Genomic DNA, 27,373 nt, shown 5'->3' on the forward strand with positions numbered 1-27,373 from the left:
CATTTTTTTAGATTCTTTACTTATTTTTCCAAATAACTTGTCTTTCATAAAGTTCTTACGTGGTAAATTTAGAGTGTAAGCTGCACAACCAACGCAAAATATATGAAGATATGTTGTAATTATAGTGTGCCAAGCATTTGATATTTAGTAGAATAAGAATTTAATAAAAAGCATAAGAATTTTAGTAAGTTCGTTACTTATATATATTCCTATTTGTTTTGCAGTGCTACTACGATAAACAGTTTTGTAAAATAAAGGTAAAGGGATGCATATTACAATATTAATGAGTCCATCTCCGAATATATTTGTCCAATCATCTGTTATTGTTAATAACATGAATGGTTGTAGACATAGTTCATACTCAATTTTGTTTATTGGCAGGGCGTATGAGCTAGGTATTTGGTATGAATGATATGATGTTCCCAATATTGATTTTTAAAAAGAGATTTTTTTAGAATATTTTAATACAGCTAACTTATCCAAAAACCGACTCAATATCTGTTGGCAGCTATCTTGCGTTTTACTGATGATAATGGAAATTCGAAAGATAGTGACGTGCTATTTTGGCAAGTTAAAGGGAGATTGGCATCTTCCAATGCTTCTAGCAGCCCATCTTTGTTACTTTCTTTTTTGTTCTGACGTCGAAGACTTTAAACTTAATTGTATTGCATTGCCATATTTGTTTAATGTTCAAAAGACATTATGAACATTGGTTTAGTATATTAATTATGCCATTTGGAAAGGCGTATTTAAAACATCAAAACTTATATACAGCTTTTTATCTGGTTGTTCAATATCAAATAATTGCCAAATAGGTGCCGAGACATAGATGCAATAATTTGGTTCTGCAACAAGGAAGAAAAATCTAATACATACAATAGCTTGCTGCACCTGTTTAACTGATAAAATTCCTTTAATTTATTGAGTATGTGGATAACAATTATTATTACTAAATCTTGAATATCTTGAAAAAAAGACCAGTAATGAAAATATTTAAGGAAATTGAAATTCTGCCTTCAAAAAAAGCCTTCAAAAATGTAATAAAACATTTATTCCCACTTTTTCCAGAAACCAGCACAATCACTGCTCAAAAATCTTTAAAATTATTGCAGCAAAGTTTTCCCTTTTTATTATTCATTTATTTACTGGGCTTAGGATAAGGCTAAATTAAAAGGCGTGCTTAAAAACAGCAAAGTGTCAATATTAAAGAATCTCATTCTTATTTGAATAATTTGGGGATTTACCGAAATGCATGTTATGTGGTGTCAAGTCATACCGCTATGTAGTGATCAGAGATTTACCTAAAATCGCTGAGTATTTACAAAGAACTAGTCCTTCCATACTTATAGTTTAAATTTAAATTATTTATAAAAAACAATTACATTGCAATAGAGCGAAACACATGTAACCCGTTATTATATGTTGTAAGACCATGTTCTTTGTTTTCGTCAATTTTACTTATACAAATTGAGATCTTTTAATAAATTAAAAAAAAAAAACAAAAAGGTATAGTAGACAGAACTACTATAGTAGAGTGCCTCATTATGCAAGCATTCTTGGACTAGTTATTAAAACACCTTATCGGGCTTTTATATTAAACATCGTAATCAATTCCAATTGAACTAGCAGTCAGTCGTTGATATCGTACCGAACTAAGAACATTTATAAAAATTAAAGACAATTCTTGATCTATTGACCTAAATAAAAATAAAGATAACGTTACGGTAACACAACTACAGCAGAGCCAAAAGCGGAGACTACCGCATTGCTTCTGTCCCAACGTAAAATCAATACCGGACGGTAAAAATGTCCAGGAGGGTGTCCGGAAGGTTTCTTACAGTTTTTCCTTACAAAATTAACAGAAATATGTTTAAATAATCGGTGGCGGTTGGGAAGAGAGGTTGTTGTACAGATTCAGTAGTGGGATGACAGAAAAAAATATTTAAGCAACATGTATAGGGAATTATTTACTATAATAGGTAAGGCATTTTATATTTTTTTTAAGTAGATAATATTACACTTTTATTTGTGAACACTATATAGTCTAGAGAGGAGGGACACACAGTTAACTCCAACTAGGCTGAAATGACAGCAGTAAACAAGTACAAAAACACACAATTTTATAATAGCCCAGGCAAGTCCAAAAATTGGCATTAGTTATTAGAAACGGCTTGACTGGGTTATAATATTAAAATTTATATGCGTTATCCCTATGTTTTATTACAGTATATTTTGTACATTTTGGAAAACCGCAATGGGAATGTGCGCGTGAGTAAACCAAAAACCAAGAAAAAAAACCAAACCAAAAAAAAGTTTTTAAGGCAACCCAACACGTTCTTTGCAATTTTATATATGCTAGAGATCTTAAGACTTTTTTCAGTAGTGGTTCCCTAGACTAGAGAACTCAATTTTTGTTTTAATATTTACTGTTTACATTACATGAAAACTTCATCAATTATTTGAGGGCGTTTACTGGCTTAACCATCCTTTGGCTCGCCCTCCCTTTGCCAACAACATTTCATACATGTGCTTTTCGAAATTATCCTTGAAATGTACCTATTACCTATTTTTAGATCAAGTTTTAGACTATAGATAGAGGCTAAACAAAACTTTTTTAAATACAATTTATGGTATGGGAACTCAATAAAATTAAAAAAAAATAAAAATACCTCGATAATGTTTTTTGTTAAGATAAACGCGACCCTGCACAGAGCACTTTATTTTTTCAATCTCTTAAGGAAATGTTTAAATTTTGTTGTGAATGTACCGGATGGCCAACGAATGTAAATGATATAAAACATTTTTAAAAGTATTTTAAATTTCTTTTTAACAAATGAACTTAACACAATTGTTAAGTTTCTTAAGTCATGTAGATCAATGTACTTAACTCAATACTTAACTACAGCCTGTAGTCACTATTACATCGGTCAAAACAATTATCGGTTTTTTATTTTATTTTTTTTCTAAATTCTACAAAAACTCAATTAAATAATAGACATTTATTTCGTCCAGGTTTTAATTTAAAGATACATTTCAAATAAATTAATGTGTAGGGATGCAGCATATTTGAAAATCTGAAATGAGGTTCTGGACATCCCCTATAAATATACTCAAGACAGCTATTTGAAGCTTTTCAGTAGATTTCACCTGCTTCTAATTACCTTTCGGAGAAAGTTCCACATGTGTTCTAATAAATAGAGGTGCGGTAACCTAACTAGCTAGCAAATTCTAATTAGCTTCCAAGAATATCGTTACAGAAGATTTTTTGCGAGAGTCAGTTTAACGTAAACATTGAAGGCATCCATATTTTGAAAGTGGTGTAAAAAAAAATCGACAAATTTTATAAAAATATTCGGCAGTATAATGATAAGTTTTTCAATTATTGCAGAATGTCTAAAAAATCATTTTTTGTTAACTGTGTTAAAACAAAATATTTAATGTATTAATTTAGATGAAAATGACTAAAAACGCGCGTTGCAACTGGAACGTGTATCGCTTAGAACATTGAAAGGCCTTTCAATGTTCTAAGGTGTATCGTGATCTATTTAAGTACATGTGTTGGATAGGACCATCCCGTCGTCCGTGCTGCGTATACCCGCACTTAGTGAGCAAAGATTAATTTAATAAGATAAATATTGTAACGAAATTCGGGAACACACTTTTATTGTCAACGTCAAAAACACTAACCTAACTCGCCTTGACTGTCGTTTAATTGTTTCCAAGGTAAAAACTGACTAAACAATTAATGTTATATTAACTAATAATTTTAGGAGAATACTGACAGTCAAAGCAAGCAAGTATACAAATTCTAGAAAATAAGAACTACAGGGATTTACAATAATATAACCTAAATAACCTAAATTGGGGCCAAAATGGGGCTCTCGAACAAGATGAACTACTTAAAAACTAAACACTATAGATAAAACTAATGAACCAAACGTAAGTAGAACCCTAAAGAAACCCTACGAATCAACTTTAACTACAGAATACTAATAAAACTAGTACAAAAACTAGGAAAATAATTAACGTATTCACATTTTCATAATACTGCTCCCCTCTCAAGTTTGATCGTCCCGATTTGATCGATCAAACATGGGACCACCTGAGTCATAAAAGGGCGCTAGCCGGACGATGTTTACAATTTTCATCTTCGTTGTCGGATGTCGCTGGATACGTTACACCACGTCGTTGATTTTGGTGACCACATCGAATGAACCTTCCCAATCCTTCTGGAGCTTTGGTGACTTGCCCTTCATCCTCCGTGGATTGTATAACCAGACTTTATCCCCAGGCTTAAAACCGGTAGAATTTGCCTTTATGCCATAACGTGATTTCATTCTGTTACTTCCTAGATGAAGTTTATCCCGTGCTTGTTTGTGAACATGTTTGTAAACGCTCTTGTAAATGGTCGACATACTCCTCAAGTTCATACCCGTAGACAACTTTTGCCGGGCTTTTTCCAGTTGACTTGTGGATAGAAGAACGATATGCCAATAGGAATGGTTGTATACAGGTATCCCAGTCGGTTTGCTTAGAGTTTACCACCATCCTCAAATAGGTTTCAAATCTTTCAACCGTTCCATCAGACTGAGAGTGTAGTGGAGTTGTACGGGTCTTATTGATTTCCAGCAACTGGCATACTTGTTGGAATATTTGTGATTCAAAATTTCTTCCTTGGTCTGAATGTATCTCTCTCTGGGTACACGAAATCGACAAATCCAGTTCTGGAACAGGACTTCAGCTACTGTCGTTGCTTCTTGGTTTGGAATCGGATAAACCTCGGGCCACTTACTAAAGTAATCCATAGCCACAAGAGCATATCGGTTTCCGAAGCTACTAGTAGGAAAGGGTCCTGCTACGTCTATGGCAATTCGTTCAAAGGGTGCACCAACAAGATACTGCATCATCTTGCCTCTTGTTCGGGTTCTTCGGCCCTTGCTTGACGAACACTGCTCACACTGTCGGCACCAGTGTTCAACATCTTGATGACTGTTCAGCCAGTAAAACCGTTCTCTTACTTTTTCCAAAGTCTTACTAACTCCAAAATGTCCTCCGCCGACACCGCCATGAACAGCTTCAAGAACTTCCGGAATCCGTTTTCGAGGAAGGACTGTCAGATATATCTTTTCTTTTCCATCTACGCTCTCTCAGACTCTTTTTAATAATCCATCTTTATAACCAATGAATTCCATTAAGACCAATAAGCTTTTAGTTCTGGAGATTTGTCAGAAATATCTTTCCATTCTGGTTTTGAAATTTCTCGAGATTTCAGTTCGTAATTAAGACCAAATACTGGGTCATCACACTGATCTTGGATTAAACTAGCTACATCCCACTCTATAGAACTGTGAAAGCCAATACGATTACAAGTAAATATCTCTGAATGCTGTTTTGATGCTTTGATGTTTGATGTTTCCTTTTTAAAGCAATGTTGACATGTTTCAATACAGGGTCTTCTCGATAAAGCATCGGCATTTTGGTGATATTCGCCTTTCCTATGTTCTATTCTAAAGTCATACTCTTGTAATTGTTGAAGCCACCTTGCTATTTGTCCTTCGGGTTCTTTAAACTGAAACAGCCATTTCAATGAAGCATGGTCAGTTCTAAGGATAAATCGTTAACCATACAAATATTTATGGAAATGTTCAATAGCTTTTACTGCTGCCAATAGCTCTCGTCTGGTTACACAATAGCTTCTTTCTGGTTTTGATAACGTTTTACTGAAATAAGCTATCACTTGCTCGCCATCTTCATATTTTTGTGATAGAATGGCCCCAATTCCAACATTACTTGCATCGGTATCCAAAATAAAAGTTTGTCCAGGAATCGGATATGTTAAAATTGGAGATGTGCATAGTGCTCTTTTTAACCATTGAAATGCTTCTTCACAGTCTGTTGACCAACTAAATGCCATTTTGTCCTCCGTGAGCTTATGTAGAGGCTTTGCAAGATTAGCGAAATTTCTTACAAATCTTCTGTAATAGGTACAAAGGCCCAAAAAGCTTCTTAACTGGTGTTTGTCAGTGGGTCGTGGCCAATTTTCAATTGCTTCTACTTTATCTGGATCAGTCTTAACACCTTTTTCTGATATTACATGGCCAAGGTATCGAACTTTGAAATAAGCAACATTTTTTAGGACTTAGCTTCAGGTTGGCCTCTCGGAGTTTAACAAATACCTTTTGAATATTCTTCAAATGATCCTCAAATGTTTTTTCCCAGTATGATGACGTCATCCAGATAAACTAAACATGATTTATGGAAACATTCCACGTAAAACTGTTTCGATAAGTCTCTCAAAGGTAGTTGGAGCATTGCAGAGACCAAAGGGCATGACTGTAAACTGCCAAAGTCCTGTTCCAGTCGAGAATGCGGTCTTTTCCTTATCTTCTGGGTGCATCTTTACCTGCCAGTATCCACTCTTTAGATCGAGTGTTGAGAGCCATTGTGAACCTGATAGCGTGTCCAGGGTGTCGTCAATTCTTGGTAGGGGATAACTGTCTTTCTTAGTAATGTCATACAGTCGCCGATAGTCTACACAAAATCTAGTGGATCAATCCTTTTTCTTCACTAGCACAATTGGAGATGTCCAAGGACTCTGAGAAGGTTCTATTACTCCTTGTGTCCTCATTTCTTAAAGCATTAAGGAAACTTCTCTTTAAGAATTCTTCGAGGTGCTTGTTTAATCGGAGCATTGTCTCCAGTGTTAATTCGATGCTGCACCAAATCAGTTCTGTTCAGGTCATTATCGTGCAAGGAAAACACATCTTGATTTTCTTCAAGAAGACGTCGCAATTTACGACACTGGTCCCTGGTTAAATTGGCAGAAGATTCTTCAAATAGGTTTTGTAAACATACAGGAAAAGGTCTGTTTGAATAACGACTTCTATCAGCATTTTTCATGACTGCTACTACTTCAGAGCATACGCCAATGTTCTATCCCTGTTTCAGGTGTCGATCATATCCTTTTAAATTTACCATTCGAACCAAAACAATAGATTTCTTCTGCGTAGATTACGTCTTAGCTGAAAAAATTCCTTGACCATATAGTTTTCCATGGGCTTAATCAAGACAGTTTCTCCCTCTTTTCCTCCAGTTGTAGTATTAAGCACCACCTCTGAATTTGCTGGTATGGTAATATCCTTGAATAAGTTAACTCTCCTTGGATCTCTTAAAGGCTTGGGGCATTGACGTTTAAGGTGCCCCTCCTCATTGCAATTCCAGCATTGCAATGGTCTTTTAGGTTTCCTCGCTAATAATGATTCAATCTTCTTTAGGCGGTCTTCGAGATCACTTTCCGAAGTTCTGATTTGTCTTATTCGTGTCTGCCTTCTAGTTGCTTGAAAAGCTGCCTCATACTCTAGTCCGTGGGCCAAATTTGTTCTCGGAACTCTGTTGGGGCTGGAGGGTAACCCAGATTTACTAATCGAGCAACATCGGCCTCAAACTGTTGGAGTCCTTCCTCGGGTTGTTGTCTCTAGATTTCAATTGAGCCTGGTACATTTGTTGTAGATGGGCTTCACCGTATCTCATCTTTAAGGTACCCACCAGTACGTCGAAATTGAGCTGATCCTCAGATGGCACCATTCTTAATATTTCTGTAGCTCCTCCTCTAAGGCTTAGCTTAAGATTGATTGCCTTTTCTTCGTTATCCCAGCGATTTCCCCTAGCAGCGGCCTCAAATTGATTCAAATAGGTACTCCATGCTTTTTTGCCGTCGAATTTTGGTGGCTTTACTTTCATCATTGTTTGCATTCCAGGATGGGGATGAAGAGGAGTCCGTTTTACTTTCATCTCTAGTTCTTGGATCTTTTTTTATATTTATCCCAATTCTTTTTCTACTGTTGCTTCAAAGTTAGTCATTAATTGTTTCTGATTCTTCTCCAGATCTTCTCAGAAGTTGTAAAACTCGTTCCTCTTGTTTTCTGTCTCATTCCTCCTGCTCCTTTTTAAGATTATCTTTTAAATTCAGTAAGTCATCTTTCATGGTTCGAATCAGGTCTTCATTTTCTTTCTTCAGGTCAGATTTAGTTGTCTTAAGTAAATCTTCCTCTTTCTTGTCTCGCTCTTTTTGTTTTTCCCTCTGTTTACGGTCTCGTTCTTCTTGCTTGCGGTCTCGTTCTTCTTGTTTTTCCTTCTGTTTACGGTCTCGTTCTTCTTGTTTGCGGTCTCGTTCTTCTTGTTCTTCCTTCTGTTTACGGTCTCATTCTTCTTGTTTGCCGTCTCGTTCTTCTAGTTCTTCCTTCTGTTTACGGTCTCGTTCTTCTTGTTCTTTCCTCTTTTTACGCTCTCGTTCTTCTTGTTCTACTTTTTGCTCGTCAAACTTCCTTAATAGCAGCTTCATCAATTTCTCGATCTACATCTTGGCCTGTTTTCTTGTTAAAGGCATCCACTAAAATGAGCTTCCAAATATCCTTTACTTCTGACACCAATTGTAACAAAATTCGGGAACACACTTTTATTGTCAACGTCAAAAACACTAACCTAACTCGCCTTGACTGTCGTTTAATTGTTTCCAAGATAAAAACTGACTAAACAATTAAAACTGAATCCATGGTCACGAAGCGCGTCCTTTTTAAAACCCGATGGAACAGTTTCGAAATATTTAGAATTATCTACATTATTTTTGCCGAAAGAGACCAATAATGTTAGGAGAATACTGACAGTCAATGCAAGCAAGTATACAAATTCTAGAAAATTAGAACTACATGTATTAACAATAATATAACCTAAATTGGGGCCAAAATGGGCCTCTCGAACAAGATGAACTACTTAAAAACTAAACACTATAGATAAAAATAATAAACCAAACGTAAGTAGAACCCTAAAGAAACCCTACGAATCAACTTTAACTATAGAATACTAATAAAAATAGTACAAAAACTAGGAAAATAATTAACGTATTAATATTTTCATAATAATATTATAAGAATTAAGGATAAGATTGCCTTAATATTGATTGACCATGCGACCACAATAGATTAATAGAAATATTTATTTATGCTGTATTTATTTACTACTATTTATGTCGATTTTAAAAGTCGCGTCAATATTCTGACTTATAATAATGCCTAGCCTGATAATGATGTGATGACACTGATTTCGCCGGAGCTAGGGACGTGCGATATTCATTGATGTTACAAAAACATGTATTTTGGTTGATGTTCGATATTTTGCCATCGATAATAACATTTCCGAATATCCTATCAATGTTACCACAAAACATCAAAATAGTTTACTTAAGTTCAATCTGATGTTTTACTTGTTTTAGTCAATAAATATTTTAGTTTTTACACCGTTTAGAGATTAGTGGAGGAAAAATGAAGATAGTTATTCAAAATTTAAACTAAAACTGATGTGAAGTGAGTGTTAAAGTGTGCTAAAAACTTTTGTACTTAGATATTTGGTTGGTGCTAAATAATTTTCGAGAGAGCCTTTAAGTTCTAATATCACAGCAATGAATACCTTGTGAATTCAATAATCTAAGGTATATACTCAAGTATATACAATATACTCGTATTTGTTCTGGTAAAAAAACTTTTTTTGTTATGTATTTAAAAATTGAGGTCTGTTTTTAAACATTGCATTAATAAAAGTGCCATTTAAAAAAAATTTGGGGCTATTTTGGTAAAGAAAGTACCCATGCACAATGCAAATTATATTCCAAAAAATAAAGACTTCTCAAATTTAAAATCCCATCTAAAGAGTATGCACAAATCAATTTATGATCAAATTCAAATTGCAGGCAAACATTAGCCTCCAATAATAATTCAAAACCTATTAATCAATATTATGATGGTGAAAATGAGAATAGTAACCTCGATAGCAATACTAGTGATTCTAAACAAAGCAGTAGAAAACAGTATTTTTTGTCTGAAAATTCTGTTGATTGCTCATCCCAAGACTTTACACCGGCAAGTTCAAATGATTCGATAACACCCTCTCGAGCACTAGTTATTTTTATTAATTTATTTTATTTAGCTTGATAACGGTAGTACATTTAATTACCAAAACGTTGGTTAAAATGAGGTCTATTCAATAATTAGGTTTTTCGTTCTTTTCAATTTCAATAGGAAAAATTCATAAACTCTTGTTCTTCCGCTTAAAACTTCTGTTCATCCGCTTCATATCATCCGCTTCATCGATTCCTTAAGTGCATTAGTAGATGCACTCGAGAAATCGATAGCCTGGTGTGATGAACTGGGTGGATGTGCTAGTAGTAAATACTGCCTCATATCATTATCGTGAAATCCAGCCCAGAATCCTTGAAATGCCAAACGTTTCCTTCCAGGAATAGCTGGATATGCTAGTCAAACTAAACGTGCAATATAAACTTTAAATTCTTGCAAGGGCTTCCCTAATATTCAGCTGCGTGCGGTGGACATGTTGCAGGTGCGAATGGCAATAATGGATTCTCTAATACCTCACCAGGTGGTCGTAGATTTCTTGTTCTTCGGGGGACATTCTTTGAAGGATGGCAGTAGCAGATCGTCCCCTAATGACTAATTTAAGAGTAGTTGCCTTCTCTCTGGATGACTGAAACTATTTACTTGTACATCCTGAATCTGATTCTCCTCCAATAAAAAAATCCGCTTCTCCAGTGATATATGTTATATTTTGTAAGAATTTCGTATTTTAATTCCTTCTTGTATTTGAATTTTTTTTCAACCTGACAGAAATCTCATTTAGCTTTTCCCCAAGTTCACTTTTTCAATTGGTGAGTGTCGCTGAGTTTTCTTCTAGGTTTATAGAATTTTCCAGCAATTTAGCTTCTAGATTGGCAGATTTTCTTGCATCTTCACTTTCATGTTAGCAGAATCTTTCCACAAATCACTTTTCTAACCTTGAAACATTCGACCGGTATCGCTAGCTCCAGAAATAATAAAGTTCTCCGGGTCATTACTTTCCTCAAGTAATTCGTTACGTAGCCGCTCCCGCAAGTCCGCTTTATTTCCCGTCGAATCACAGTCCTTATCCTCCAGATCCATTTTCAGCTCAGCATCTTTTAAATCTACCTGCTTTGGCATTTTCACATCACACACTCATTTTGGGCAAATTTATTTCAACTAAAAAAAGTGGTAGAGAAATAAATAAATTCAAAATCCTGGTATAAAATATATTTGTTTTAAAACTTGACAATTTGACATAGACCTTCGAAGTAACAAAAGAAAAGTTACGTTAAAACATATCTGTACTGTTTCTCGATCATTCATATTCAACTATTTTGATGCATAGTCCAAGTATATCTTTACTTTTCTATGGATTTTGAGATGGCATGTATTACCTAAGTGGCTGCAAAATCGTAAATTTGAATCTGGAATCCGAGATTTTTACATGCCAAACTGTTTTACTACAAAATTTGACGGATTCATAGTTAGGATTTATAGTTATAGTTAGTTTCATCCATAATAGCTTCATCCGCATTTTCTATAAATAAACTATCAATTATAGAATCCATATTACACGTGCAAATAACAACGAGCAAGACTCCTAATATAGATCCCTGTGGTACTGGCTTTAAAAAAGGATTCCTCACCCTCTTAACTCAGAAACTGGGTTCTACCTAGTAGAGTTTTGACAGCTTACTAGAGTAAGTAAGCTGTCAAAAAAACGGAATTTAGCGCACAGAAATTTGCGATGTATTGTATTACTCAAGCAGAACCAGTGTTGTTTGTTTAGTGTTGTAGTGTAAGGGTTACACTATAACAATAAACATCAGCAGAATCTTAAAAGACATATTTTATGAATGAAATCAGCCATGTTTTAATTATAACTGTGTCCCCCTTACCGATTTATGATAATAAGATTGCTGCAAATAAGATTGCAACATGTTTAAAGCTCTTTTCTTTATATTTCATAATAAACAAATTTGTTTTATGTCAGAAAAAAATACTAGTTATATTACTTTTCCATTATTTTGTATATTTCCACTGCACTAAATGCATTCATTAAAAAGATGTGCAATAAAAAAGATGGATTATAAATGGCAACCAATTGGATCGTTACGCTATCAGACCCACAGGCATTTGATTTAATAGTAGATATTACATTTAATTATCAATTTCTAAACAAGGAGCAAATTGAAAGCTAGTTTTATGGATGGAACCTTTGGTGCGATACTCAAATCACAAAACAGTTATTTACTAACCAAAACTTTCTAAAGAGAGTTTAGGACTGAGTTGAACAGCAGCTGCAGCATTCCCGTTACAAAAGCCGCAAACAAAACCCTATTTGCATATTGTAAATTTGAATAGATGTGTGGCATTTTATACTTTAATCGTACAAACTCGATAATAAACGTACTGACACTCACACTAACACATGTCAGAAAAACAATGAACAAAATGGACCAAACAATTGGTACCTATATCGTTTTGTGATAAGAATTGGTACACTATTTAAAACATTTTAAATACGCTATAAATTAAAAAAAATGAGAATCGAATAAGAATAAGTGTTTTTTTTAAATTATAATATCACGGATAGAATATTCACCTAGAGTTTGGTGCATTTCTCCTGACTTACAAATATACAGGGTGTCCTGAAAGTAATGGGACATAGAACAACAGTAGATTCCTTACGTCAAAATAATGTAATTGAGGTCAACTTACCTTATCTTAACTTTAATAGTAACTGAAATACAGGGTGTCAAAATATTATTTGATTTATCGTTTTTTTCTCATAAGTCCTGAACCAAATGATATTCTGACATGAAATTTAGAACATACGAGTCTTTTAAAAAGAAAAATAAAATTTCGTATACAGTTTTCGTGTTTTCGGTCAAGGGCGCTCGTTGCGTTACTTTTTTAAATCCCCTAACTTTTTTGCAGCTTCGTATATTGTTTTGAAAAGTAACACAATACAAAGCAAAATAATAGACGAAGGGTCCTGTTTACTTCACAATCTTTATTTCAAAAATCCCGACGCGTTTCGGTTGTTAAACCATTGTCAAGGGAAAACTATGTAAGTAGAATATAAAAGGTTGATATTAAACTAATAAATTAATTAAAAACATAGTAACTTACATGATATTATTACAAAATGTCCATAAAAAGGTCATAAAAACGGCACACACATACATAACATGACAATACATCAGAAATAATATTTTATTGAACTTTTTTCTAATCAAATTATCTATTAAAGACTTTTTGTATCCATTGTTAATTGCAATCTGATAAATAGTGTTCTGTTCTTTTAAGAATTTCAAAGGTGAAAGAGGGATCGTAAAGAGTCTATGAATTAATGCGTGAAAAGCTGCCAGGTTATGTCCAAAGAAATGGTTTGATTTTGCAGGAATGACATTATCGGTTTGTGTTGGTTTTCTATATATGGAGTATCGTAAGCTCTTACTTATCCTATTAATAGTTAGATCTAAAAAATTTAATTTATTATTGCACTCTATTTCTACCGTAAATTGAATTTTTGGATTTAAAGAGTTGAGAAAAACTTGAAATTTCTGCAATTCCGCTTTGGAACCTGTCCAAATTTAAAAAATATCATCCACAAACCATCTCCATATTAAGATCTTGTTGATAAGATTGTATTGTGTGTTAAATAGTTTTTCTTCAAAATCTGACAAAAAGATATCAGCCAGCAGGGGAGACAAACCAGAACCCATTGGTAAACCTTCCAACATTTTATAATATCTATCATTAAATCTAAATTAAGGCACGCACGCAACAAATGTACAATTCCCGTTTTAGTTCTGGGTGTTCGATTTTGAAGTTTATATAAGCCATTTTCTATTATAGCTATTAGTTCGTTTCTGGGTATGCTGGGAAAAAAACTAACTATGTCAAAGGAGACAAGAAGATAATTGTCTGGAAAAGAATGTGTTTATAACAAGTGACAAGAGAATAGGTGATACGAATTACTTAGGACCATTTATTCTGTAAATTAAGGCATTAAATATTTACTTTTTGACACAAAAGTGTAAAATGTTTTGGTTTGTCTTCAAATTTTATATATTTTCTTTTTTTGGGAATTGAAATTTATTTTTACTTGGTGGTGATTATTAATGGGGATTTTGGCTGCCATATTTAATGTCCTTTATTATTGTTGTTTTTAATTAATCCATATTATGATATATTGTTACAATAATATACTCATGAAAACCCCCCATCTCTATATTAAGTACCAACTTCTTTTGATAAAAAGTAATTATGTAGTCAGAAAAGTGGAAGTATATTTTTTTAAATAAACTTTTACAATAAAAATCATCTAGCTATCTATACTTTATGCGTTTAAAAGACACAAGTTTTACTTATAAAAAAACACACTTTACATCCTGAATGTAATATTTATTAATTTGTTTGCCTCGTATTTAGTTATTATGCGTATTAGGAGAGATTAGATCAAAATTAACAAAAATAAATGCTTATACTAAAAACTAAAAATCTTATACAAAACACTACATTTTAAGTATACTGGATCCTAAAACTACAGTGAAGATACTAAATATTTTTATAAATTTAACCACTCTTTTGAATCTGGACCAAAAAGTTAATACAATTTTCTAAATTCTGTTTTTTTGTCATTGTTCTTTAGCGGTTTTTTCCATTAAGGAAGGAAACAGTTTCTCTGTTGCCGCCATGGATTCCAACTCCATCTCGCACATCAGCATATGAGTACTAAAGCATTACATTATATATACTTTATTGTGTCGCTGAAGGACAAGCAGGGGCAGTAAGCTGAAAAAAACAAAACTTTTAATTAATAAAAATAGGGTTTTCTTACTATGGCAAAAAAGGGACTTTTTTCCAGAGAATGGAGGAAGAAGCAGTCTTCATTGTGTCGCTGAAGGACAACAGGGGTAGTAAGCTGTAAAAAACAAAATTTTACACTTGCTTTCTTATTAAAAACAGTATTTTTCTTACCATAGCAAAAAAGGGTTTTTCCCAGGAATGGTGGAAGAAGTAGTCTTTATTGTGTCACTGAAGGACAAACAGGGGCAGTAAGCTGTAAAAAACAAAATTTTAAGCGTGTTTAATTAATAAAAATATGGTTTTCTTACTATGGCAAAAAAGGGACTTTTTTCCAGAGAATGGAAATCATACATCAATCATAAATGTATCATACCATGTTTCGGCTAAATAATATATGGATCTTCCTCCCAAAAATTTTTAATTTTCCTCAAATATTCTATACACTACTTGACAATTCCATTACAGCAGCTCCTTTGTTAACCATCTTAAGCTTAAATCCAAGTTATATCAGGTATCTCCGCAACGTTGAGACTGAGAAATATTTGTCCCTTGCCGATAAGGTGTCTCTATGGTCAGAACCTCATTGTTTTTGTATTTAGAATACACACCTTTCCTTAGCAATTTGGCAATATTGATGTCAAGCCCCTTTGATTGTCGTGCATCTTTCCTTTTTATTCTCCCTTTAATCATTTTTTTTACAGGCATATTGAACTATAGGGAACCCCTGTTAAAAACGCTGTTTTTTGCAAAGCACTACAATCATTTGTGAACTCAGGATCATTTCTTAGAATGTTATAGATATTTAAATAAATTTGTTTGGCGTCTGTACTTAAAACAATTACGTTTTAAAACTGCTTGTAGCTTCTACTTCCCTTGCTTCTTTTTGCTTCCTCAACACTAGAAAATGAACTATCAGAACTATGTAAGTCCAGATCACTCTTATTGTTTTTATCACAAATGTTATTGTCTTTCTTGTACACCCATAAGCTTGTCTCCATAAGCCCGCACAAACACTTTCCTCTTTATTTGCCAAATTTTCCTGCCTATTTTTCCAGGGTCGAAACATTTTAAGGTCTTTTAGGTATAATACCAAAACAAATCCACAAACACAAATTAAAAAAAAACACACTTCCTCACAGTAAAAACTGCAAAAAATTTAGACGAATACAGGCCAAATTCTAAATGCTTTACTTTCATAAACGTGTAAAAAGCATAACCGGCAAAACACATCAAATTAATAATAACCCCACATGACCCCCCTCCCAACTATTAAAGGTGATAGACCCATCCAACAACTATTTTAAAGGCGATAGACCCATCCTTAAAGATCTCTTTAAAAACACGTCGAAAGTAATACAAAAACAGCCCAAAAGTTTATTTGGGTACGGCCCCGTAATGCTCAAAATCAGTGGGATAGAGAGAGATACACAATCACTTGCACAGCCTAAAGTAGGAATCGCCAGAAAGCAGGTGTTTTATCTTTGTTTAATAGACTGGCTAAAAAGAGGTGACAAGTCTGTGAGTGCTGGAAGTGTTTAAAATATTTTGTAAGATGCTTGGATTTAATTTTTTGATATTATTTTCTTGTGATATTATTTTCTTTCTAAAAATTGACATTTTCGAAAGAAAAATAAAAAATAGTATAAAACATGGGGTTTTACGTATATTTAAAATGATTTCATAGATAAACAATATAAAATTTTGCCATTTAAACATGTATATCATACGACAACAAATATGACATAGGCGCATGGACTAGTTAGTGCGGCCTCTGCGACACATCAAAGATTCTAATAGATCTCTGAACTGGACTTTACGCGTGTTTTTTTAATAGGTGCATGGCAATTAAAGAATGTCAATATTGTGTGTTATAAACTATTCTTTTTTAATTTTGCAAACGAGATCGAAAGTCTGTCCCCAGTCTTACAAACGCCTCAAGATCAAAAAATGTAAAACTCCTAAATACAATATATATAGAGGCTTTAAGAGAAATATATTCAGGCTTTTTGCAAGGTATGCTGCATAAGGGTTCAGACGATGTAAGGTTCATTACCAAATCGGTTAAGCATTTTCATTCTTTCTTTACTTACCTAGGAATTTCTATATCATGTTTTTCCACACCCGGGAAAGAAATTTGCCAGGCGCCTATGTTAGGCCAAGCGAGGCTCGATATGATCCTAGTCGGCCGTGAAAGACGCCGCGATCCTCCCTGGTTCTCGGGTTCTCAGCTCGCAAAAAGGTTTTCGTTGTTTAACGTTATACAAGAATGGTTTTATTTAGAATATACCAGTATACTAATTTCATAACATCCTTCATTTGTATTAGTTAATGAATATTAAAACGAATAAATAGATTTAATCTATCATGTTGGCTATATTTATTACATCAACTCCAATTAGCTTTTTTAAATGTTTATTGTCAGCCTTTACTACCTTCGGAAGCGATAGACGATAACCTTATAGGATTAGCAGAAGTAGCGAAAAAAATTATTGTTATTGTTTAATTTTTTCTCGGGATATTTAATATACTATTTACCTCCAACCTTTTGTTCTTACCAAAACTTCTTAAGAAATTGTGGCGTTTTTACTGTTCGTTTAGGTGTGACTTAAAACCCTTAGTACACAAAAAAAATACTCAATTGATTTATTATACATATTAAACACGATTGTTTTAGACCACTAGAAACATTTGTTTGTACTATATGCATTTCCTACTATTTATTTCGATTTAAAAATCGCACCCATATACTTAAGACTGACCTCTTAGCGGCGAGGACTCCTTATATACTAGATAGACCATTGTACCGGAAGATTCCCTAACGTTCCATGTGTCTCCAGAGATGTTGTAAAGTGTACCTGTCGCTGTGCCACCGCGATGTTTCTGGAATGACGGAAAACAGCTGGTATATTCGCGGCGGTCAAAATCATTACAATATACTGAGTGTTTTCAAAATTGAACCATTTAAAAAAATCTCCTGTATAAAAGTTGCATAATAAGAGAGCTACTTAAAATTCTTATTTTTTAAAAATCTTTATTAAGTTAAATAATTACCGTTTTTACAAAAATTGTTCAAAATTTTCCCCATTTGTTGAATTAATACACAATCTTGCGCGGAGAATCCACGACTCTTTACAAGCTTCGAAAATTAATCCTGATGTCCACGAACTTAATAAGAAGGATTTTTAATACGCTAATAAGTTCTTCTGGAATATTTATTGCTTCGTCATAATATCGGTACATATACATATATATGTCAGTACATATTTTCCTTACAGAAAAAAATCGCATGGTATTAAATCTAGGAAGTGAAATGGATCATATATTTGGAAACTCATTCTGTTTTTGAAGATGGTAGACAATGGTACAGTGAAAACATCTTGTCGAACTTGCATTGTCTTATTTATTTAATGTAACATGACGTTTCGGTTGGTACGTACCTCCAACCGTTATCAAGTGTAAACTGACAGCAAACTACTATTCTATAGGCTTATATACTAGATGTGTGCAGCGATGTGGAAAGGAAAGTCATCCGTGAAAAGAGTTGGGGGGAGGACACGCCCCTCTCTAGATCCTACACTGTCCTGAGAGTAGAGGCTTTCAGATGTTGGGTACATCGACGCTTGGCTGGCTAAAGATCCCCTGATTCTGTGAAATGAAAACTACCTCTACGAACTTCCTCTTCCGCCAGTGCTGTTCCTTGTGCAGAATCTTGGCTTCTGACCAATGGATATTGTGTCCATTATGCCACGCGTGCTCTGCTATTCCGGATTTGGAAACCTCTCCTCTTTGGGTCCAGCTGCGATGTTCCTGACTTCTAGGGGGCGCTTCGTTTTACCTATGTATGAGTCACCACACTCACATGGGATCCGGTAGACGCAATTTTTGGTATCCAACAGGCCATCTGGTTTGGTCTTTGATACCACGCTTCTGATAGTGGTGCTAGATCTAAAGGCAGTTATAATATTGTACTTGCTGGCAATGCATCAGATTTGTTCCGATGTACCCCTAATGTAAGGTGGGGGTAGAAGTCTGGTTGTCGTGGTGGCCTCATCTCTGATTTGATTTGGACGCGTCCTTTGGATGGTCCTACTTATTAGCTTCTTTGGATATCCATTCTGTTGTAGGTCTTTGTAGATGGTATCCACTTCAGTCTTGAGATCCTCGTCGCTTCTACGAATGGTTCGAGCTCTATTGTAGAGGGATCTTATGATGCCTACTTTGGTGGTTGCAGGATGGTTGGACTTATAGTCAAGATACTGGCCCGTGTGTGTTGGTTTTCTATAAACTGAAGTTCGTAGATTTCCACCGACCTTTTTAACGAGGACATCTAGGAGAGGTAGAGCTGAGTCCTTCTCTGTCTCCATCGTGAACTTGATTGTTGGTCTGAAGTTGTTGAGATGAAGCAGAAACTCCTGAAGTGCTTTTTGCTCTTTATCCCAGATGATGAAGGTGTCGTCCACATATCGAAGCCAGAGCTTGGGTTTGCAATGGGAGGCATCTATTGCATGTTCCTCGAACCATTCCATGAAGATGTTTGCTATTACTGGGGAAAGAGATGAACCCATCGGAAGTCCTTCGTCTTGGGCGTAGAATCTATCCTTGACCTGAAAGTAAGAATTACGAAGACAGATCTCCAAAAGTTCCATCACCCCGTCCAGAGGCAGTGTGGTCCGAGTTGAGAAAGCTGCATCCTTGCTTAGTTTGTCTCGGAAGAGACTCTCCTATGGGTACATTGGTGTAGAGACTTTCGACATCAAAACTCACCAATCTGTCATTGGTCTCGACTTCGATCCCTCCAAGAAGGTCTACAAAGTAGGCAGAGTTTCGCACGAAAGACGCTGCATTTCCCTGGATCGGTCTAATGATCTCCAAAAGGAATTTCGAGAGTTCTGATGTCGGCGAATTTCTAGAGCTCGTGATGGGCCGCAGAGGCATTTGCTCCTTATGAATCTTGGGTAGTCCGTATAGGTGTGGAGGTTTGCTATAATGTGGTGTCTGCCTAGAGCGTACCGCATCCGACAATGTTGAGGAGTACTTTTTAAGTGCTCTGTAAGATCGACTCTCTATGAATGTCGTCGGATCCTTGGATAGTAGCCTGTATTCGCAGCTGGACCCAAAGAGGAGAGGTTTCCAAATCCGGAATAGCAGAGCACGCGTGGCATAATGGACACAATATCCATTGGTCAGAAGCCAAGATTCTGCACAAGGAACAGCACTGGCGGAAGAGGAAGTTCGTAGAGGCAGTTTTCATTTCACAGAATCAGGGGATCTTTAGCCAGCCAAGCGTCGATGTACCCAATATCTGGAAGCCTCTACTCTCAGGACAGTGTAGGATCTAGAGAGAGGCGTGTCCTCCTTCCAACTCTTTTCACGGATGACTTTCCTTTCCACATCGCTGCACACATTTAGTATATAAGCCTTGTTTGCTGTCAGTTTACACTTGATAACGGTTGGAGATACTTACCAACCGAAAAGTCGTGTTACATTAAATAAATAAGACAATGCAAGTTCGACAAGATGTTTTGGAAACTCATTATTTAGATGTCCATCTTCTCGCCTAAAATATAGTGGAGCAATATAATGCAGGAACCACATATTCTGTCTCAAGAGGAGCATCTTCGAATAATCATGGCAGATTGTGTCAAAGATATTCTAATTAATTTTACCGGTCAGTGGAGGTGGAAAAAATAGGGTCCAATAAGCATGCAATTTACCATGCCAGCCCAAATGATTAATCAAAATCTATGTTGAAAATTAGGGATTTTTACAGTATGCGACTCTTCTACTACCTAAATTTGACTATAGTGGAAATTTTGCACTTCATTTAGTGTAAATGACGCCTCATCTGTACACCAAATTAATTTCGTAGAATCTTCATATTTGCCGACCGGTTCTAAGCCACTGGCAAAATTCAACTCTTCTAGGATAATCTTCAGGTTGTAACTCTTGTACCCGTTGATAATGATAAGTATAATGGTGTTGTTATCGTATTATCTTTCACACTTATTAAGAGAAACTTCAACTTGAGCTGCTATGGTTCTAGTTCTCAATGTTGTCTTCGACCGTTTATAAAATGTCTTCCTTAATTTATGATATTTCAGGTTGAGCAGCTCTTCCAGCGTGGTTTTTCGTTGTCCTTCTTTCATAGAGAAATGAATATTAAATTATACTTTTAATTACTCTATGCCTTCTTTTAAATGCCCTGTGTCACGAAGTGTATAATCATTAAGTAATAGGTGTAAATTTAAAAACACACATGGGCCGGATGATTTCTTAAAGGAAACCTTTTCGCATGCAACTGCATTTTGCTGGCACTCTCCATAAGTAGGTATTGTGACCACTGGTATTTAATTCCAAAAACAAGTCACTTTTCCGCATAAAATAATCAGACAAATGACAACATTCTTTTTTTTTTTAATCTTTAATATTTTACTATATATTTTATTATGCAATTTTTATATACCTAAGCGATTTTTGGTACATCAACTCTTTATGACTATTAAGTCCTATAAGCAGTGAAATAACTAAACTTTGAAAATTCCATGTATATTAGGTGTTTAATCATTCTCAATCCTCTGCAGTTTCTTTGTTTGCTATATTAATTATATGCCAGCATAGACAAACTTACATAAAATTTATATCTAAATTATTTATTTTGTTGCCACCCGGTACAGTCAGTTAAGTCACAGAGATTTATAAGTACACTAGAGGATCTCATTTGTTATTAACGCCAAAATCTCACTGTAAATTTTTGACTATTCAGCTGCACCAGAATTGTCAGGTAAGTCCACTAGTGTCCTTTTAAGATCATCAGACTAATCAAAAATCTTAAAAAATAAAATTTTATTTTTATTAAAAAAGTTTTGTGATTCACCGAACTTAGATTTTAGAAGCTTATTCACATCTTTTACCTTTTTTTTGTTTTTAGTTCCGCTTCATACAGGGTGATTTTACTAGATCATTATTAACAAAAAATATTACCTGGTATTTTTATTGGAACCCCAGTTAATTGCATAAAGTTGCCTTAGTGGGTTTATACAGGGTGTTTTTTGGTTGTCGTTCGGTCATTTAATCATTCTAGAAAGTAAAAACACCCTGTATATGATACCTGTTCATCATGTTATATACAGAACAAGTTAAAAATGGAAAAAGCATGTCTTCAAACCATTTTTCACTTGTCTTCAACGATCGTGCTTATTTCACATTAAATTTATGTTTTGCTTTGTTTTTCAGTGATAATATTGCTAGCTATAACTACCGTTTGTAAAGCGGAATGTCAGAGTAAGTTTGCTGTTTTGCATCTCATCACCTATGATTGTTTTATACAATTATTCCGTCATTTGTTGAACCAGTGAGTGCATGTCTTGAAAAGAATCGTCAAATTTAAATGTCTTTGAACAAAAATGTCAAGTTTTAATATGAGAGAGAGCCAATAAAAATTAAATAAAGTAAGTTGTTAGTTCAATGACAAGTAAATGTGACATCCAATGAATGAACCTCATTATTGTGAATTTTTGTCGTAACATAAATATGAATGGAGCTTTAGTAAATAATTTTCTAGCGCGCCAAATTTATTGTTACGAATGCGACAGTTGGTCGGACATGCGTTGCAAGGATCCTTTTAACTATACCGCCCTGCCTAAGGACCAGCCTCCCTTGATGACTTGTAATGGCTGTTGTGTTAAGATGGTTAGGAATGCTAAGACAGGTAAGCTTAGGAATTTAATAACATTTCTGATCATAAATTTCTTATAAATCGTTGCCCACATTTAGCTCAGCTAATATTTAATATGTAATCATTTGTTTAAATTTAAGGTTGGAAAATAAACGAAATTAAATGACACTCACTGTTCAGTTGGTAAAGTTTTATTCAAACGCAATCACATTTTTTTAGTGCCATTTTACAGGATCACAATTTGTTGTCCTTTTCCGAAAGCTTTATTTTCACAATGATAATACTTTCGGTTGTAGTGAAGCCCGATGTTGAACAGAAGTTGAGCAATGTGTGCTGGCATAGATGTAATTATACTACACATATTTGATTAGATATATTTAATGTTAAAAATGAACAAAATATAAAATATAAATGAGATATGACAGTAAAAGGAAAAACGAATTTAGCTCGAGTTTTTACGAGTATATGAGAAAAAGTTTAATAACATAACTTCATAACATCGCTTCCTCTCATCTAAGAGCGACCACTTCCGACAGTCTGATAAGTATTTGTTGTTTTATTTTTTACAGAATAGCAATAATAATATCGGCATGCACTGTTGAATTTAAAGAGCTATTATCTTTTTTTTCAATTTATTATGGCTGTTTATACTCGTTCCGAAAGAGTTCAAATTATTAAATGATTTCATGAAGGCAATTTGGGAATTGAGTACAATATGGTAATATGGTTTCAATAATATTTTTTATAGTATTAAATGTGGTTCAAGATTGTCATAAATACCACTTTAAAGGGTAAGAACGAATTTTTACTCCTGAACTCTATCTCTCGAAAGTATCAAAGAAAATCTCAAAAGTACAAAAAGGAATGGAAAAAATCGTTCGACAAGTCTTGGAGGGGAACTTTGTATGGACCATAAAACTGTTACCAATATTTGGAAAAAAACTGGGTTAAAATGTTTTAAAGATTCCAAAACGCATAAGGTATTCCTCGTAAACGGGTGGCGGCGAATGGAATTTTGTGAAACCATGATGGAAAAAGGAAATGAAATATTTTTTTTCTGAAATATTCTATTTCCAGATGAATCTTCTTTTCCATTATATATGAGACACAATCCTTTATTATTCAATATTGGTCTTGAAAAAAGGAGCATAGATGTTTTCAATGAGTTTTTGATGCTTTTGGCGATTTTATTCCAGTGAAAGTTGAAAAGTTGAAAACTTACCTTTTTGGGAATTTTAATTAATGGATACTAAATGCCATACTGCAATACTTATAAAAATATAAATTTTTAGGATTTTCGCAGGGATGTTGAGCAAATAGAGTGGAACGGAATTTATTTCAGAAACAATATTGATACAGATATTAAATATTTTTTAATAAAAATATAAAAAATGTATACCTAGGATAACTGAAAACATAAAACGTTTAATGCGCTTAAGGGATAAGGCACAGAAGAAATATTTAAAAAACAAAACCTTGGATAACTTAGAATATTATAGATAGCTAAGAAATTTTACAAAACATGCTATTGCACGGAAATAAACTACTTATTTTAACCAATTCTCTTCAAAAAAAAGAAAAGATTTATGGGACAATGCTTAAAAATTAAATATATCATCCAATAAGACAGTTGAAATTCCCAATAAATTATGTGATCTAGAATAGATTTGCAATTTTTTTCATCTACTTTTCAAGCTCCTAACTCTGTGTCAGATCACAAAATCTTTTTCTATCATTCAAATGTCCATCCCAATGTTATAGTTATAGACGAGAATTCCCGGTTAAAGATTCTGAATAGTATATCCACTGGGGTAATTGGCGATGATGGTATATCAGTAAAGGCTATTAAACTTTGGTTGCCATGCTGCATTCCACCCTTATTAAATATAAAAAGTTCGTAAACAATCGTAAAATCGCTAGCTAGAAATATGAATCCTGAATAACTAAAGGATGACTGGTGAGAAGACTGGTCAGTATTCTTTTGATAGTTTCTAACCTTTTCGAAAAATACATTATTAAACATTGTATAAATTCCTAAACACATCAAATTTTATCCCATCATGTCAGTCAGGATTCCGATTTCGTTACAGCACTTCTACTTGTTTGGTTAACATTTTAAATGATGTTCGTCACGGTGAAGATAAAAAACTGATAAGTTGCCTGGCATTTCTTGATTTCAGCAAAGCATTCGATACGATTAGCCATAATATGCTTTTAGCCAAGCTTCACTACTATGGACTTTCTGATAATTTTTCGAACAATATGTAATAGATTAGACCTTTTTTGTGAATATTTTGAGAGATTTTCAAAGCGTTTGATCTGAATTTGTACCAATTGAGGTACCACAGGTCTGCCTCAAGGCTCAATTTTGGGCCCTCTGTTGTTTTTCGTATATGTTTCAGATATGAGCAATTCTATCAAAAACTCGAAAATTCAACAATACGATGATAAATGAAAATATTGAGAAATTTAACACAGACTTAAATAATTTTAAAAAATTCTTCGATGATAATTTAAAACTAAGCCCCGCTAAATCCTGTACGCTATTTTTTAATGCTAAATATCAGATTGAAAAAACTGGCAATCATTTGTGCCACAAATAAATAATTAACCTTGGTCTTCTCTCTTTGTTGTTTGTCTCTTGGCCTTTCAGAGGTGAAAAATTTGGGTATACTTTTTGATGATTCGCTAACATTTCAAACACACATTTATAATAAATCAACAATTGCTTATATAAGATTGAAAAGTTAAATTCAAATTCAAAAATAAAGTTAAATTCAATTATATGACAGTTTAATATTATCGCTATTCAACTATGGTAATGTGGTTTATGATTCATCTTTGACGATGTAATTAGCACTCCAAATACCAAAAATACAAAACAGCTGTATACGTTTTCCTTACAATATTTTATTTAGAAAACACATTATTCCTCATTTAAATAATAAAAATATCCTTAAGATAAGTTACCGTAGAAAACTTAATTTTTATATTTCTTCTATATTTCTTTCTAAACTGGACAATCCTTATATCTTGCAGCGTTATTTAATTCAATTTCATACCAGCTTCATAAAAACCAAATAAATAAAAGATAGGCGCCTAAATCTCAACAAACAGCAAGTCAGAAGACCGGCAAGAGCCATGTAGCTAGCCCGGACACAAAAACAGTGCTAAGATGATGAGCTTGATACAAGATTTGTTAATAAATACAGGGTACCTCAACATCGCACGGCAGCTTTTCAGAAGTCTTTAATCCCATACATAGGGATTAAATTGCGGAATGATTTTTTTTAATCATTTATTTAACCACAATATCAATACAAAATTTATTACTAATTTTCATAATAATAAATAACAAAAATTGTCTAACTGGGCACGAGAATAACAAAACTATGATGAATATATGTATACATACTCTGCAATGTTGCTTATAATTAATTCATATTCTTAAAATTTTTCAATCTTCCAACAAAACCGCTATAGTTATTTAAATCTTTTATATAATCAGGTAAATTATTAAATTTTTTTATTGCATTTGTAATTGGTAAACATTATTTAGTGATCTCGTTTTTGATAGTTCTCGTAGTTGATATAACATAATATTTATGTTACACCTCTGTAGATTATTAATAATTTTAAAAACTAGCTTATATTGTTCTATTTCTAAAATTTCTCTTATTCTGTTTAAATTTAATTAGGAATAAATTGTGTTAGAACTAGTAAGCCAATTATAATTAAATATTTTTAAAATTTTATTTTACAATACTTGAGCTTTAAAATTGAATTCAAACAGTATCTGAAATGTGTAAGGAAAAAGGCGTTATAAACTTGAAATTTAATTTTTTTAGATAAATAATCTCTGTTTTTGTATAAAGCAGATAGCATCGAAACAATTTTATCAGATATTTTATTTATGTGTAGTGACCAATTTAAATTTTCGTCTATAAGTAGACCTAGATATTTTATATTCTTATCTTATCTTTATAATTTTAATATTCTAAATATAATATATTAAATATTCTATCTTTTCTTTATAATTTTCTCTAGTATTTTAGAGAATACACTTACCACTGATATAGGCCTGTAATTATTCCTGTAATTTTTATCGCCTGATTTAAAAAGTGGAGTAATTTTGCTGATTTTTAATTCTTGTGGAAAGATTCTATTTTGCATAGTTTTATTAATTAATTGAACTAACACAGGCAAAATGTATTCTCTAATATTGCTTACATCCCTAACTGTAACCTCGTCAAGTCCGGGTGCTGAGTTTAGTTGTAAATCCTTTATGATTTCTAATAGCTCTTCTTGATTAGTTAGTGTCAAGAAAATAGAACTGTTATTGTGGACTTCTTTAGCAGAAACAACTTCATTTGATTGCACAATTTCCGTTTCCAAATCTTTAACAATAGATTCACCGACCTGAGAAAAAACCAGATGAAGTGAATATTACTTATAAAAGATTCCTAAAATACGCTAAGCAATTTATTATTAATGAGCAAAAAAAAACCTATGCTATTGTCAGATTTTCCCGCTACGATAATATTTATATATTTACTGTTAGCTTCCCTTGTTTTGTCTTGCGCACGCCTTTCATCCTTTTTTTCCTGCCATTTGCTATGCCATTCTAAACTTAGTATTAATTTATTAATAATTTAGGTTACACAGCGATACAGCGCACAGATACATATGACTTGTGTATTTTGTGTTATCGGCCACTATGATCGCGCGGTAGTCCTTTTTGTCCTCGGGTATATTGAAATTGAAATTGTCAAAAGAGTGGGCTGGCATGGCAGGCAAGGCACTTGTGCATATAGGTCTCCTGATGAACCCGTCATGCCCCGCCGGGGGTCACCAGAACCCAACGGCCTTAGAAAAACCGATAAGGCTCTCTGGTCTGAGGGACTTAAAGCCACTCGGTGCACTGAAACTACTGAAAGTGTTACCCAAGTATTTTAACCTGGCGCGCGTGAGTGCTGGGCACGCCTCGGGTATA

The 27,373-nt window shown here is 33.8% G+C and overlaps 1 protein-coding gene across 4 annotated transcripts in view; it reads left to right on the forward strand.

Moving 5' to 3' along the window:
* The first annotated feature begins 1,646 nt into the window (after positions 1-1,646).
* The window catches only part of LOC126750505 (protein quiver), a 45,850-nt gene continuing 20,123 nt past the window's right edge, over positions 1,647-27,373 (forward strand). The window contains exons 1-4 of one of the 4 annotated variants that reach the window (XM_050460140.1): positions 1,647-1,979; positions 2,227-2,268; positions 21,939-21,986; positions 22,267-22,413. In XM_050460140.1, coding sequence (XP_050316097.1) covers positions 1,952-1,979; positions 2,227-2,268; positions 21,939-21,986; positions 22,267-22,413 — 265 coding nt within the window. In that variant the 5' untranslated portion in view covers positions 1,647-1,951. The remainder of the gene's footprint in view (positions 1,980-2,226; positions 2,269-21,938; positions 21,987-22,266; positions 22,414-27,373) is intronic. The other 3 variants (XM_050460142.1, XM_050460141.1, XM_050460143.1) reach the window with 3 other exon arrangements.

This window comes from Anthonomus grandis, chromosome 2, assembly GCF_022605725.1.
Source record: "Anthonomus grandis grandis chromosome 2, icAntGran1.3, whole genome shotgun sequence".
Lineage (NCBI taxonomy): Eukaryota > Metazoa > Arthropoda > Insecta > Coleoptera > Curculionidae > Anthonomus > Anthonomus grandis.